The sequence below is a fragment of the Cetorhinus maximus genome, chromosome 2 (assembly GCF_964194155.1).
Source record: "Cetorhinus maximus chromosome 2, sCetMax3.hap1.1, whole genome shotgun sequence".
NCBI lineage: Eukaryota > Metazoa > Chordata > Chondrichthyes > Lamniformes > Cetorhinidae > Cetorhinus > Cetorhinus maximus.
The window spans coordinates 109433914-109449884 of NC_135880.1; the positions used below are offsets into that span (position 1 = coordinate 109433914).

The window sequence follows — 15971 nt, forward strand, 5'->3', positions numbered from 1 at the left end:
AGCAAACGGGCCAAGCAGCCAGAGGTCTCTGCCTTGGCCGGCGCCAATGTCATTGACAGTTGGCACTCAGTTTCTTACACCCCTGAGTTCCACGGGGGGGGGGGGGGGGGGGGACGGCCAGCCAGCTGTTAACACTTCTCCACACAGATCCATGCCAACTCCGTGTTACAACCAATGCAGTTGGCAAAGCGGAGTTATCTAAAAATCCCAGAGGGGAAACTTTAAACAACTGTCATAACCTATAATTTTAATGTTATATTTGAGGTGTAACTCTAAATTCTGGAATCGTTCTTAGTTCATTAGTTCTTGAAGTTTTACAATAAACTATTGAAACATTTTATTAATTTACGCAGGTTAAAAATATATATATACATGGCTACAAATTACTACTATCATGACTTTTAACAAATTCCCAAATTAATCTCTAGTAAGGCAACAGCAACCCATAGACTTAACCAAACACCAGGCGAAACATTTTCACCTTTCGAATTCAAAGAGAGGTTCTTTCACTTTGGTTCATTTGGAGCCAGTTGGAGACTTACAGCTGCCTTTAGATCTCACATTCCCTCTGCTCTGCACACCTGAAAACTGCTGAAGTTATACCTACCACCACTGATTAAATTCAAATTCTCATTACATCACCAGCCTCTTTGCACTTCACCTTTTAACAATGAAACCCTTTTCATTGTACCAATTTTATTAGTAATGTAAACATGGCTTGGTATTTGCTAGATAGGCGTCAGTTTTCACCCCACTTCTTGAATGCTCTGTTCAAAAAATGCAAATGCACTCTATCTCTCTTACATATCAAAGCACCCAGACTAGTTGGTTTTAATCCAATTAAGACACACCCACAGACTAAATCTCTATTTTAAAAGAAAAATATTTTCCAAAATATTATATACATTAATAGCTTCATGACACTCGGTACTCGTCCTTGCTGAGCGCAAGTTTATTGAATCTTTTCGCAGTGCTACACCCATGTACACCACACAACATCATGGCCGTAATCTGGGCTGCCATCTCTGCCCATGCTTCTGTGGTCAGGTGCGGTAGCCTCCTTTTGCCATCCCTGGGGATGAGGATGCCCCACCTGGCACTGACTTCCTCCACGAGGATTTCCAGGCACTCATCCGAGAACCGGAGGGCCGAGTGCCCACAGGGCTTGCCCTCCCACCTGGCGTGCCCAGCAGGTGCAGATGCCATTGCAGCTGAAAAAAAAATGTTTCGTCAAACAGCTCCAAAGTGTCCCCTGGCAGCCTTCAGGGGGCAGCCTCTGCTGCTTTTAAATCCCCCACTGGGTTGCCATTGGACCCGGCGCCCGACAGACTCCGGCCCCCACCCGGCCCTTCCGACCATTGAGCAGACATGTTTCACAGTGGGTGGCCCTGCCACCCAGTGTGAAATCAGGTTGGAAATGCGATCTCGCCTGGGAGCGGATTATGCGTCCGTGCCCACACCAAGCGTGAAATTCAGGCCAGGATGTTGTTTTTGGCAAGGCAATTGGATCAGTTTGCAAATGATGACACAGGTGGCAAATTTAAATTTAAAATTATAAAATACTGTGCAATGATTTGAATGGAATTACTACACAGAGACTTTAGAGTTGGAAGTAATACACATATCTTTTCATTGTCTGGCGGATGGAATATAATGTGGAAAACTATGTAGTTATCCACTTTGATTGGAGAAACAGAAATGTAGAGTATTTTTTTAAATGGTGAGAGACTGGGAAGTGTTGATGTTCAAAGGAACCTGGGTGTCCTTGTTCATAAGTCACTTAAAGCTCACGTGGAGGTGCAGCAAGCCATTAGGAAGACAATTGGTATGTTGGCCTTCACTGCAAGAGGACTTGAGTATCGGAGTAAAGAAATCTTGCTACAATTGTATCGAGCCTTGGTGAGACCGAACCTGGAATATTATGTGCAGTTTCGATCTCTTCGCTTTAGGAAGGATATACTTGCCACAGAGGGACTGTAACGAAGCTTCACCAGACCAATCGCTGAGATGGTGGGATTGTCCCATGAGGAGAGATTGAGACCACTGGGTCTGTATTCTGTAGAGTTTAGAAGAATGTGAAGTGATCTCATTGAAGCATACAAAATTCTTACAGTGCTCAACAGGGTTGATGCAGGAAGGGTGTTTCCCCTGACTGGGGCATCTAGAACCAGGGGATACAGCCTTAGAATAAGAGGTTGGCCATTTAGGACAGAGATGAGGAGGAATTTATTCATTCAGAGGGTGCTGAATTTTTGGAATGCTCTACCCCAGAGGGTTGTGAAGGCTCAGTCATTGAATATGTTCAAGACAGAGATTGATAGACTTCTGGATATTAAAGACAACAAGAGATATGGGGATGGTCGGGAAAATGGTGTTGAGGTAGAAGATCAGCCATGATCCAGTTGAATGGCGGAGCAGGCTCGAGGGGCCGAAAGGCCTACTCCTCCTTCTATTTCACTGATTTCCACCATGACCTCATGTATTTGTTGGATTGGTGAGTGAGGTTTTAAAAGAAAATGTTCTTCTAATTTTACAACTTCAAAAGCTGAATGTTCTGCGGCAACTGGTCTCTCGAAATGCAGACACTTCAGGTTGACGATGTCACAGTGCACATTGCGTGATGTTACTAATTCGACCAAATTTTCAACACCAGATTCTTTTGAGAGAGCTGAGAGAATTTTTGCAGATTTAGCGGAGTTTGGCAGTGACATGGTTCATAGCCCTCCCCTGTTGTGACAGATTGCTACAGCTGGCTGAGAAAATCCTATGTAGTCTGAATAAGTGTTACAAATATGAGCAATTACTCACTCCAAAATCTTTTCAAACCTTCACTTAGCTCTTTTCTAATAAATAATGAAGAAGTAATTCCTGTAAAGTAACAAACTTCAAGTTTTTAATTTTTCTTCAGATTTCAAAAGCTGGATTTAAATTATGAAAGCAATGTCAATGTATCAAGGGAAAGCTTTGTGTTTTGCTTTGATGGGTTCAAGTTAAATTTGTGTACCCCTTCACAAAGTGTAAAGTGATACTATATTGCTGGCCATGTGGCCTTTGTCTAATGTTACAGTGACCTCCTAAAGCTTAATGGCCTTCGTATGGCACAGAAGGAGGCCATTCGGTCTATTGAGAACAGGCACAGACTCGAAGAGGAATCCAGTTGGTTCCACTCTCATCTTTCCCCATATCCCTGCAATGTTTCTCCTTCAAGAATTTGACCAATTACCCTTTTTGAAGGCTACTATTGAATCTATATCCACCACCCTATCAGGCAGTGCATTCCAAATCCTAACTGCACATTGTGTAAAATAAAAAGGTTTTCCTTATATTGCCTCTGCTTCCTTTGCCAATCACTTAAATTTGCCCCCTCATTATTGACTCTTCAGCCATTGAAAACCATTTCTTCTTATTTAAGTTGTTCTGCTCCAAGGAGCTTCTCCAGCTTACCTCTGTTAGTCACTCATCAAGTCCCTCATCCCTGGAGCCATTCTAGTAAATCTCTTCTCTGCCCTCTCCAAAGTCTCCACCTTCTTCCTAAAGTGTGGTGCCCAGAATTGGACACGATAATCCTAAAGTTGAATGCCAAAGTCAGAAAAGTAAATTTGTAATGCATGGTAATACTTTATATTCAGGTCCCGTTTAAATAAGGCCTTAATATTATAGTGAATTACTCACTTTGTACAGCACATTTAGCCCCAGGTACTTTTCGTTATTCTACATAATGTAAACTCAAAGAAAGTAAATAGTCTTTTCTCTAAGGATATTCTTCAGTAGCAATCAATGTGCAGTGAAACTGAAGAAAAAGTTTTTTAAATTGCCTTCTTGTAAATCCCTTCTGTTCTCGACCATTGTAGTGCTTATCGTAAAGGTTTAAAAACACAAAATTAAAAAGCTGGTGGTGGTTGGGTTGATGATTAACTTGTTTCTCAGTGTGATGGTGTAAATATGTAAGGGTTGTCATTTAGTGTAGTTGTCCTTTAAGTCCTAGTCTATCCAAATGAGAAATGAGGGTAAATTGAAATCAATTAGGATTTCCTCTTGCAGCCAACTAATACATTGGTGTGCACACCAAGAAAGGACATTAAAAACAATGCTGGAAAAGCTCAGCATGTCTGGCAGCAACTGTGAAGGGAGAAACAGTTAACATTTCAAGTATAATATGACTTAATCAGAACCCAGACCTGCTAAGTTTTTCCAGCATTTTCTGTTTTTATTTCAGATTTCTACAGGTGTTAGTGCTTTGCTTTTATATCACTAAGAAAGGACAGTTTGGCTATAGGCAGGAAGGGAATGGGCCCAATAGAGGAATAATCTATCTGATGTTCACTTTTCCGGCCTTGCAAGAAGAATACTCACTTGAACAATTTGCCATAACAGCATTATCTGGCCCATCAAATTCATTCCTGTAGGAAACTAACTCTCCCATTATATCCAGCTGTCTTGTGAACTTTCCCCTCCATTGTACCCTGCACCACCTTAAACCTCTTTGATAAGTTAAATGGGGCATTGATATGTTACAGTTGGCCTTGGCTTTCTGATAGATGAGGCGAAGCTATATTCCTAAAGCTCTGTTGTCAATGTACATACATAGATATTGGTTCAGCAGGGAATTGGCATTGGCTGCAATACTTCCCTCCCCTGTTGCAGTCAAGTAGCCTGTCGACCCTGATGTGAATAATAACCACTTGTTCCAGTTACTGGAGAGCAACAGTTAACTCTGAACAGTAACCCTACAAGGGATCAACTGCAACAAATTGCATTTATACAGCACCTTTTAATGTAGTGAACATTTCTAACCACCACACAGGGAAGGTGCAAACACCAGAGACAATGGGCGGAATTTTCCATGCCCACTGGCAGCGGGCATGTTTGGCGACATGAGCAGAAAATATGGCTAGAAGGCCAAAAATCGGTTTCACGACGTCGTGAAACCAGTTTGCAATCGTCCGCTCTGCCCATCAATAGTGGACCATGTTTCCCACCATAAGACATCAGGAACTTCATTGTAATACATTGGCATATCATTATAAGCCCAGCTTGCCGGAATCATCCCCCCACGTTGGGTCATCCGAGCATGTCGGCAACTGTACATAAGCGACATGCACCTGGTGAGCGGCACTTCACTCTGGATTTTGAGGTTTGTTTGCCTACCTTGCTTTGGGCAGCACTCAGTCATCAGTGCCAGGCTTCACAGACAGCACCACATCACTTTTGGGGGACTCACAGGCATGTCTGTACCTACCAAACCAGTCATAAGGCGGGGATGGCTTTTCAACGGCTGCAGGCCTAGAGCTGTACTGGGGAAGTGGGGTATCCCAACCTGTAAGGGGGCAAAAGTGAACTGTTCAACTGGCTTCAAAATGGTGAGAGCTGAGGAGGCAGCCTCCATAGGAAATGAGGGCAGTTGGAGACGTGAGGGTGTGTGAGATAGTGAGCGGTGATGTCCCTTGAGCTGGAGGAGAGTGAGATGCCAGTGAATGTGTGATGGGCTTGAGAATTTAGAGTGATGAGATGGTTGCCTTACCTTGGCAGCAGGGATGAGATCATTCATCCACTTCCTGAATTGGATGGCCAGCCTCTTCTGTGCAGCATCGGGAATGATCACCACTGCCATCGCCTACCAAGCTGGAGTGGTGAGATTGCTGGACCTCCTACAGCCAGAGCAGGGGTAGATGACATCACAGCAGGCCTCCACGGCATCCAATATGCGTTCCAGGGAAGCGTCACTTAATCGGGGGTGGGGAGGGGGGGGCTTCAGTCGTCTTGCCTTTCCAGGCCGTGTCTTCCATGCAGCAGTCCTGAGCTGGATGCACTGGGAGGTGCGTGCGTGGCTGTTGTTTAAATATGACACCCGACATGAGAGAGCGGCGAGGTGACGGCGTAGTGGGAAATGAGATCCCGCCCACCAGTGAAATGTTTCCTGGGAATGCGTGATTAATGAGGCAGGATTAGGACAATATGAAAAGCCACCAATGTGGCCTATGGGTAAAACACTCTTTTCCCCGACTGCTACTGCACTTAGTGCAAACCTGGGATGATACTGCCCAATGAGTTTGGGAAGGCACCAAAGGCATAGTTGAAATGATAGATTGTGAAGAGACTGTTGAAGGTGGCTAGAGAGCTAGCAAAGTGAAACAGGGTTTAGGGCGAGAGTTGGAGAAAGTATAACTATGATGGCTTAAAGCTCTGATACTAATGGCAGGTGGAAGAGATCCACTGGAGGCTTGCGACAGAAGACCAGATGATATTAGTTGAAGGAGGTTGCAAAGAATGAATAGGGAAGATCCATGGAGAAATTTGTAAATGAGGACAGGAGTTCTGAATTCAGTAGATTTGGGGATCAGAAGCCGTGGAGGTCGGTTATGACCGAGAAGATGAGTGACTGGAACTATGGGCAAGCTGTGAGCGATTTAGTTTTGACCTAAGTTAACTTATGGTGGTTCTTGGGATGGAGTGTTTTGGAGAAGACAAACTTGGAGATAATAATTGTGCAGAATCATCTACAGCTGCTTCATCAATGACCATCCCTCCCCCCCCCCACTCCCCCATAACGTCAGAAGTGGGAAGGTTTGCTGATGATTGCACAGTCTTCAGTTGGATTTTCAATTGCTTAGATAATTGAGCGGTCCACGCCTGCTTGGAACAAGATAACATTCAGGCTTGGGATTGATAACTTGTGAGTGACTGTCACTTGTGTAGCATGACTATGAACATCTCCAATGACAGAGCCTCACTACCTCCCTATTCAATGGCATCCGCATCATCCCCCACCTTCAGCATCCCGGGGCTCATCATTGACCAGAAAGTTAACGGGATCAGCCATATAAATACTGTGGCTACAAGGGGAAGTCAGAGGATGGGCATTCTGCTAACTCCCCAAAATCTGTCCACCATCTACAAGGAGTGTAATGGAATACTTTCCGTGTGCCTAGATGACTGAAGCCAAGGCTTCTTCGTCAGCACCTTCCAAACCTACAAACTCTACCATCTAGAAAGGACAAGAGTAGCGGGTGCATAAGTATGCCACCATCTCGGAGTTCCCCAAGTCACATCCAATCCTGATTTGTAAATATATCACTATTACTTCACTATTGTTCAGTCAAAATCCTGGAACTCCCTACCTAACAGTACTATAAGCATACCTACACCAGATGGACTGCAGCAATTGAAGAAGGCAACTCACCGCCACCTTTTCAAAGGCAATTAAGATTGAGCAATAAAGGCTGACCCTCACTAGCAATACCCACATCCCATGAATGAACAAAAAAAGACTCGATAAGGGTATCAGCGACAGTGGGATAAAAGAAGGCACGGCTAGTTAATTTTGCAGAGGTAGAAGTGTTGGTCAAAGAATAGTGAATGAGGCACAGACTACAGGCAGTCTTGAGTTTTGCTTGAGAGTACAGCCATTCAGAGTGTGTGTAGTATTTGACAAAATGAATATGCCTTGAAATTGCAGGATTGTGTAGGACATAGAAATTTCATATCATATCACCTCCCCCAGCAGATGGCACTAAAGAGCCATTAAAATAAATTATACTACATGCTGTATAGTGTCAAAGCTTTATGCCTTTGTGAACCATAAATAAATGACAATTATTTTACATGTGCCTCTGTTTTGGGATTTATTCACTATTGAGGTGAAAGCACTAGAACTGTCATTTCCAAATTTGCATAAATCCTTGAAATTGATCTAAAATAAGCTAGTATGAAAGAGAACTGAATTGCTGGGACTTTGTGGAATGGTTTGCCAGAACAGTTTGGGCATTTCTGCTATAGACTGCAACCATTATTTTGGTAATATTGTTAATCAGTTATAAATACCTAGTTTATTCTTCAGATTAAAAATATATAGATTTTCAGTTAACAATATTTAAAATGCAACAATGTGGATTTTAACCATGACTTCCACAAACTCATGCTTTTGTTTTTGTAAAATCTATGCTGGGATGACTGTAAAGCAAGGCCAGACACTTGATGTTTAATAAAATGATACACTTCTCCTTTAAATATCACTGATTTTAAATGTTCGAGCATTCCTCAAAATTTCCTAGCTGAGAAAAGAATAAAGACTAAAGAGAGTTGGATGCTGCCCTGGGAAATGAAGGTACCAGTAAAACTTGTCCCAACTGGTCTTGTAGACCTTAAAATAGAATTACGGATTTTTACTGGGATTTGACAATTTTGAACTGTTTCTTGCTTCTGAGCTTTGACAAACAATTCTAAAGGTGCCAATGTTTTGTTATGGTAGAATTCAATCCTCTAGCGTTTTGACTTTTTATATGTCAATTCTTAAATTTATAATAATCTTTAACTTCTAACCTGAACTTGGAAATACTGTCACTGGGATTTAAACCTGTTTCCTTGGTAAGAGTCCTACACTGTGATTATAGTAGATAGCTCATGTGTGGGATTAACAGCAAACATGACACTCAAATTACAAATGGGTTGGACTTAAAATGAAGATAAAACAAATGATCAATCTGCTTTATGTTTATACTGAAAGTGATTTCTTTTCTTGATAGCATTTGGTGGAAAGCTGAAAAGTCCTTTGCAGGTTATTCTTGTTGCCACACATGCAGATATTGTAAACTGTCCCCGTTCATTTGGAGGGGAATTTGATTATGACAAAGATCCATCACTTCTAAAAGAAGTAAAAAGTAGGTAAGTAGCCAAAGTCGTCTGAACTGCCTTTTAAAGACTCCGCTTTCCTTAGATACCCCATCAATTCCCAGCTTGGTTCAATCGATAGCACTTTTGCCTGCAAATTTGTGGGTTTCAGCCCCAGTCCAGGACTTGAGCACATAATACAAGCCAGCACTCCAGCTGGTACCGTGGGAGTTCTGCATTATTGGAAGTGGTGGTCATAAGAGAAGACATTTAACAGAAGCGCCCACCTGAGCCCATGGCACTGTTCGAAGAAGAGTTCACGAGCAACTCTCCTTATGTCCGAACCAACACCACAGAAAGCAAATTTGATATTCATTCATCTCCCTGCTCTTTGCGGGATCTTGCTGTGCTCAAAACCTGTTACGTTTGCCTTTGTAAGTGTCTGCACTTCAAAGTAATTTGGTTGTATGTGAAGTACTCTTGGGATGTGAGAAATGTAATAATTTACTGGAGAATGTCCGACAAAAGTTGCTACAAAAGTGATACATTAAAGGTTTCCCTGGGCTTGGGACACAAGAATAATGTGAACTATTTCCCTTTTGTTAACATTTTTCCTGTGAAGAATTCAGCTATTGTAGTAACTGAATAAGCTATGACTGGAGACACCACTAATTATAAAAATGACAAATTGTTTCACTTTTGGGGGGGCAGTGTTATGGTGAAATAGCTTGGATCCGGCCAGGAACATCAAAGCAATCTCAGTGACTGGTAGGGATAACTATATTTAGTCTTAAGCAAGTGTTTGTGACTTTGTAGAATCCAGGCATTACCAGCCAGAGTTTTTCACTATCAACCAGTTTGTTTTTGTTTTCTATATTTTTAACATTTATCACATTACACAGCCAAGATGTTCAGTTTAGTTTTGTTAAAATTGTACTTATATTTGATGGTCCTGAATGGGAGCTAGGGTCCTACTACTCCAGTATTGCTGCCAGTAGGACTGAACCTTTTCTGAAATTTATCGATAAATTGTGTTCTGCCAGTACTGTCATTTTTATAATGGACTTGTACGTTCTTAGGTTTGGGAACGATATGCAGATATCTGATAGATTATTTGTGCTGGATGCTGGTGCATCTGGATCTAAGGACATGAAGCTGCTACGAAATCACCTGCTAGAATTAAGGAATTGCATTCTTTCTGTGAGTATCCTGTACTATGTACTGTATGTATGGCAAATGTTCAAGAAAGGGGGCAAAGAGATTCCTAGTAACTACAGGCTGGTTAGTTTGACTTCAGTGGCAGGTAAGGTTTTAGAAAAATGACCAAGGAAAGAATTAACAGGAACTTGGAGAGATTTGAGTTAATTAAGGAGAGACCACACTGATTTGTGAAAGGCAGATTGGGTTTGACTAAGCTTAATTGAATTTTTTGAAGTAACAGAGAAGGTTGATGAGGGAAATCCAGTGGAGGCTGTCCAAATGAATTTTAAAGCGTCTGACAAAGCATTACATAAAAGCTGATGAGCAAAATTGAGGTCCATGGAATAGGAGAATCAATGCCAGCTTGGATTAAAAAAAAGATTTAAGGACAGAAAACAGAGTCATAGTAAACGGTTGTTTTTCAGACTGGAGGATAGTAGACTGTGGTGTTCCCCAAGGGTCAGTGAGGACCACTGCTTTTTGGGTATACACAGATGGCTTACACAGAGTAAAAGTTCAACATATGCCAATGATATCAAAGTCAGAGGAGTGACAAACAGTGAGGATGATACCAATCAACTGTAATAGGACATGCTAGCAGAATGGGTAGGCAAGTGGCACATGGAATTTAGTGCAGATAAGTGTGAGGGTTTTGGCAGAAGGAATAGGGAGAAGCAATACAGACTTAATGGCACAGTTCTATGGAGTGCAGAAACAGAGGGACCTTGGGGCACATGGGCGTAGATCTTTGATCTGGAGCTTAACAAGTAGGGGTATTGAGTGCAAAGAGAGGGAAAGTGTGCTGAACTTTTATAAAGTTCTGGTTAGGCCACAGGTAGAGTCCAGTTCTGCTTTCCACACTTTAGGGAGGACTTGATGGTCTTTGAGAGAGTCCAGGGGAGATTTACCAGAATTATCCCAGGGCTGAGGGATTTTAGCTACAAGGTTAAGTTGGAGAAGCTGGGGTCAAGGAGATTGATGGGAGATTTGATAGAGGTGTACATGCTTATGACAGGTTTAGATAATGCAGGCAAAGAAAAGTTGTTCCCATTAGCTGATGTTATAAGGATTAGTGGGCACAGATTTAAGATTTTGGGCAAGAGGTATAGGAAGGATATAAGCAAGAACTTTTTTTTGCACGACAAGTGGTAATGAACTGGAATTCACTGGCTACCAGGGTGGTGAAAGCAGAGACAATCCATATTTCAAAAGGAAATTGGATAGGCACTTGAGAAATATAAACTTGCAGAGAGAGCAGGGGAATGGGACTGACTGGATTGTTCTGTAGAGAGCTACATGGATTCAGTGAACAAACAGCTTCTTCCTGTGCCATGATGACTGTATAATTAAATGGATTGGGAGAGGAATAGTAGAATTAAAGTATCCAGGGGTAAAGTTTATATCTCACAATGCGTGTTGGCCATTTCAGTTTTTCTCATTCTTGGAAGTCTTCCTGATGTCTGGAATGTTCTTGTCTCAGAAAATAATTGAAAACATTTTTGTAGACTTGTGTCCTATTTAATCCTTGGATGCCATGTTTTTTTTAAATGTACTTTTCTTCCCTTCCTCGTGTAAAGCTGCTGACTTGCTGAAGCACAGTTCCACTGATGCCACCTACAATAACTAAACTGCATAAGCATAGGTGAACCTAGATATTGAGTGTTAGTGAGCAATTTAACCATGGAGGGCATCGCAGAAATCAGATACTGTGTGAATGTACATGTTTCAGGAGAAGTACAGTTGTTGGCAGCACATAGGTGGTAACTAGTAGGATATCACAAGTATCAGTGCTTGGGGGCTCAGTTATTTTACAATCTAAAGCAATGACTTCGATGAAGTGAGCAAGTGTAATGTATCCAAGTTTTCTGACAATACATAGTTAAGTGGGAAAGTAAGCTGTGAGGAAAATGCAAAAAGTTTGCAAAAGGATATTGTCGATTAAGTGAGTGGGCAAGAATTTGGCAGATGGAATATATTTTGGACAAGTGTGAAGTTATCCACTCCAATAGGAAAATAAGAAAAGCAAAATATTTTTTACATGGTGAGTGGTGTGTTAGTATTTGGAGGGACCTGACATGGATGACCAAGTAAAGAACAAAGAAAAGTACAGCACAGGAACAGGCCCTTTGGCCCTCCAAGCCTGCGCCAATCATATTGCCCGTTAACTAAAACATTTTGCACTTCCGGGGTCCGTATCCCTCTATTCCCATCCTATTCATGTATTTGTCAAGCTGCCTCTTAAACACCACTATTGTACCTGCTTCCACCACCTCCTCTGGCAGTGAATTCCAGACACTCACTACCCTCTGCGTAAAAAACTTGCCCCGCACATCACCTTTATAGTTTTCTCCTCTCACCTTAAATCTATGTCCCCTAGTAATTGACTCTATTTGCAGGTATAGCATGCAATGAGGAAAGCAAATGATATGTGGGCCTTTTTTACAAAGGGATTGGACTATAAGAATAAAGAGGTCTTGCTGCAATTGTATAGGCCCTTGGTGAGAACCCACCTGAAGGATTGTGCAATTTTAGCCATCTTACTAAGCGCAATGAGGGTTCACTCGACTAATTCCTGGAATGAAGGAGTTGTTCTATGAGGAGGGATTGAGTACACTTGGCCTATATTCCCTCGAGTTTAGAAGAATGAAAGGTGGTCCCATCAAAACATATAAAATTCTTTAAGGGACTTGACAAGGTGGACCCTTGGAGGATGTGTCCCCTGGCTGAGGAGTCAGGAACTCTGGGTTCCAGAATCTGAATAAGGCCTTGGCTGTTAGGACTGAGATGAGGAGAAATTTCTTCAAAGCGTTGTGCATTTTTGGAATTCTGTGGATGCTTAGCCTTTAAACATGTTCAAGACAGAGTTCAATAGACCTTTTGGTACTAAAGGAATCGAGGATATGAGGATAGCACAGGAAGGTACAGCTGAGGTGGAAGATGATCTTAGTGAATGGCAGAGCAGGCTTGGAGGCCAAATGGTCTATTTCCTTTCCACAAAGCTATCCTACTTTTTTTAAGTACACTACATGGCACAAGTCCTAACTCCACATAGGGATGATGGAAGGGAAGGAGCGTTTAATGCATCCAATTACTGGTCGCGTTATACTGTACACATTGACTAAACTCTCTTTATATCATTGGGCCAAACAGCTTCAGCTGATAGGCAAGCACAAGCAGTAATGTTGTAGCAGATTGTGACATGTCATGGATTCTGTGCACTGTCAGCACAGGAGGAGTCTTCCTGAAAACGACATCAGTGACCCTGCCAAATTTGCTGAGATTTTTGTAGGCATCTCTAATCTGAATTTCAGAAATCAGCATTCACACGTCCCACTGATAACAATGTAAAAGCTGCTTTAAATTGTTTGTCGTGATTACACCAGAGTGCAAGACCACAGTCTTCAATTGGTCACGTTGCCTACATTTCTGTATTTTGTAGTATCCTGTTTGCAATTAGAGCAATGTGAACACAGTGCTAAAAATCAAGTACGTCAGCATGTTCCAAAGGCTGTGTTCAAACGCTGGCGTTTTATTATTGCCACAAACCCTTCAGTTTTAGCTAATTTATCTTCTGGAAGTATTTGCTCAACGCCCTAGTTAAAAATCAACATTAATCTTTGGACTTCTGTTACTGTTACTTAATAAATTGCCCTTTACAGTGTTCACCTACTGTATGTTTTTCTTCCATTTTTCTTATGTGGACCCAATTGCGGGCATACCAATTATACACTCTAATGTTTTGTGCTTTTGTTGATTATGTTTATAAGATTTTTAACTGTGATATTTTATTTTATAATGCTTGGTATTTACTCTTGTGTTGTCTTTTTCTCCTGTTGCTTTCTGTTCCTCTTTGCTCCTTTTTTCCATTTTCTCAATCTAATCACCATCCTTCTACCTTTTCATTTTCTTTTATCTCTCCTTTGGCTGCCTTAGGAGCTAATATAGATGCCCATGCCCTGTACAGAACTGTTTCCAGTGGAAGTAATTTAGAAATTTGAGACACATTTGCCCTGCTTATGCTATGACCCACATTCAGCAACATTTAAATAATTGATTATGCACAAGACATTGTGTGTAGAGTTAGCTGGTCTCACCCAGAGTGACCAAAGGACATTATAGTTGGATTAGTACCCTTAGGTTAGAGAATGGAAGCAGCACCCAATGTTCTTGCTCACTGTTCATGAGCACCGCAGGAATTAACTGTGTTATGATTGTGCTCAAATGTGATCTGTTCTATGGTCAAATAGCTAGCCTCTTTTTTTATTCATTCATGGGATGTGGGCTTCGCTGGCTGGGCCAGCATTTATTGCCCATCCCTAGGTGTCCTTGAGAAGGTGGTGGTGAGCTGCCTTCTTGAACCGCTGCAGTCCCTGTGGTGTGGGTACACCCACGGTGCTGTTAGGAAAGGAGTTCCAGGATTTTGACCTAGCGACAGTGAAGGAATGACGATATATTCCCAAGTCAGGATGGTGAGTGACTTGGAGGGGAACTTCTAGGCGGTGGTGTTCCCACCTATCTGCTGCCCTTGTCCTTCTAGATGGTAGTGGTCGTGGGTTTGGAAGGTGCTGTCTAAGGAGCCTTGGTGAATTCCTGCACTGTATCTTGTAGATGGTACACATTACTGCTACAGTGCATCGGTGGTGGAGGGAGTGAATGTTTACGGATGTGGTGCCAATCAAGCGGACTGCTTTGTCCTGGATGGTGTCAAGCTTCTTGAATGTTGTGGGAGCTGCACTCATCCAGGCAAGTGGGGAATATTCCTGACTTGTGCCTTGTAGATGTTGGACAGGCTTTGGGGAGTCAGGAGGCGAGTTACTCGTCACACGTTTCCTAGCCTCTGACCTGCTCTTGTAACCACAGTATTTATATGGCTAATCCAGTTCAGTTTCTGGTCAATGGTAACCCTTAGGATGTTGATAGTGGGGGATTCAGTGATGGTAATGCTATTGAACATCAAGGGGCGATGGTTTGATTCTTTCTTGTAGGAGATGGTCATTGCCTGACACTCGTGTGGTGCAAATATTACTTGCTACTGGTCAGCCCTAGCCTGGATATTGTCCCGGTCTTGCTGCATTTGGACATCGACTGCTTCAGTATCCGAGGAGTCGCAAATGGTGCTGAGCATTATGCAATCATCAATGACCATCTCCACTTCCGACCTTATGTTGGAAGGAAGGTCATTGATGAAGCAGCTGAAGATGGTTGGGCCGAGGACACTAACTACCCTGAGGAACTCCTGCGCTGATGTCCTGGAGCTGAGATGACTGACCTCCAACAACCACAACCATCTTCCTTTGTGCTAGGTATGACTCCAACCAGGGGAGAGTTTTCCCCCTGATTCCCATTGACTCGTTTTGCTAGGGCTTCTTGAAGCGACACTCTGTCAAATGCTGCCTTGATGTCAAGGACAGTCACTCTCACTTCACCTCGGGAGTTCAGCTCTTTTGTCCACGTTTGAATCAAGGTTGTAATGAGGCCAGGAGCTGAGTGGCCCTGGCGGAACCCAAACTGAGCGTCAGTGAGCAGGTTATCGCTATGCAAGTGCTGCTTGATAGCACTGTTGATGACCCCTTCCATTACTTTACTGATGATCGAGAGTAGACTGATGGGGTGGTAATTGGCCAGGTTGGATTTGTCCCGCTTTTTGTGTACAGCACATACCTGGGCAATTTTCCACATAGTCGGGTAGTTGCCAGTGTTGTAGCTGTACTGGAACAGCTTGGCTAGGGGCGCGGGCAAGTTCTGGAGCACAAGTCTTCAGTACGGAATATTGTCAGGGCCACTAGCCTTTGCAGTATCCAGTGCCTTCAGCCATTTCTTGATATCATGTGGAGCGAATCAAATTGGCTGAAGACTGGCATCTGTGATGCTTGGGACCACCGGAGGAGGCTGAGATGGATCATCCACTCGGCACTTCTGGCAGAGGATTGTAGCAAATGCTTCAGCCTTATCTTTCACACTGATGTGCTGTGCTCCCCCATCATTGAGGGTGGGGATGTTTGTGGAGCCTCCTCCTTCACTGAGTTGCTTAATTGTCCACCACTATTCACGACTGGATGTAGCAGGACTGCAGGGCTTAGATCTGATCCATTGGTTGTGGGATCGCTTAGCCCTGTCTTTCACTTGCTGATTATGTTGTTTGGCAAGAAAGTAGTCCTGTGTTA

General features: G+C 42.7%; 1 protein-coding gene across 3 annotated transcripts in view; it reads left to right on the top strand.

Annotated features, from left to right (window-relative positions):
- The window catches only part of dapk1 (death-associated protein kinase 1), a 228556-nt gene that overhangs the window by 189019 nt on the left and 23566 nt on the right, over positions 1 to 15971 (top strand). For all 3 annotated transcript variants that reach the window (XM_078568201.1, XM_078568218.1, XM_078568209.1), the window contains 2 exons: positions 8523 to 8661; positions 9687 to 9807. In XM_078568201.1, the coding sequence (XP_078424327.1) occupies positions 8523 to 8661; positions 9687 to 9807 (260 nt within the window). The remainder of the gene's footprint in view (positions 1 to 8522; positions 8662 to 9686; positions 9808 to 15971) is intronic.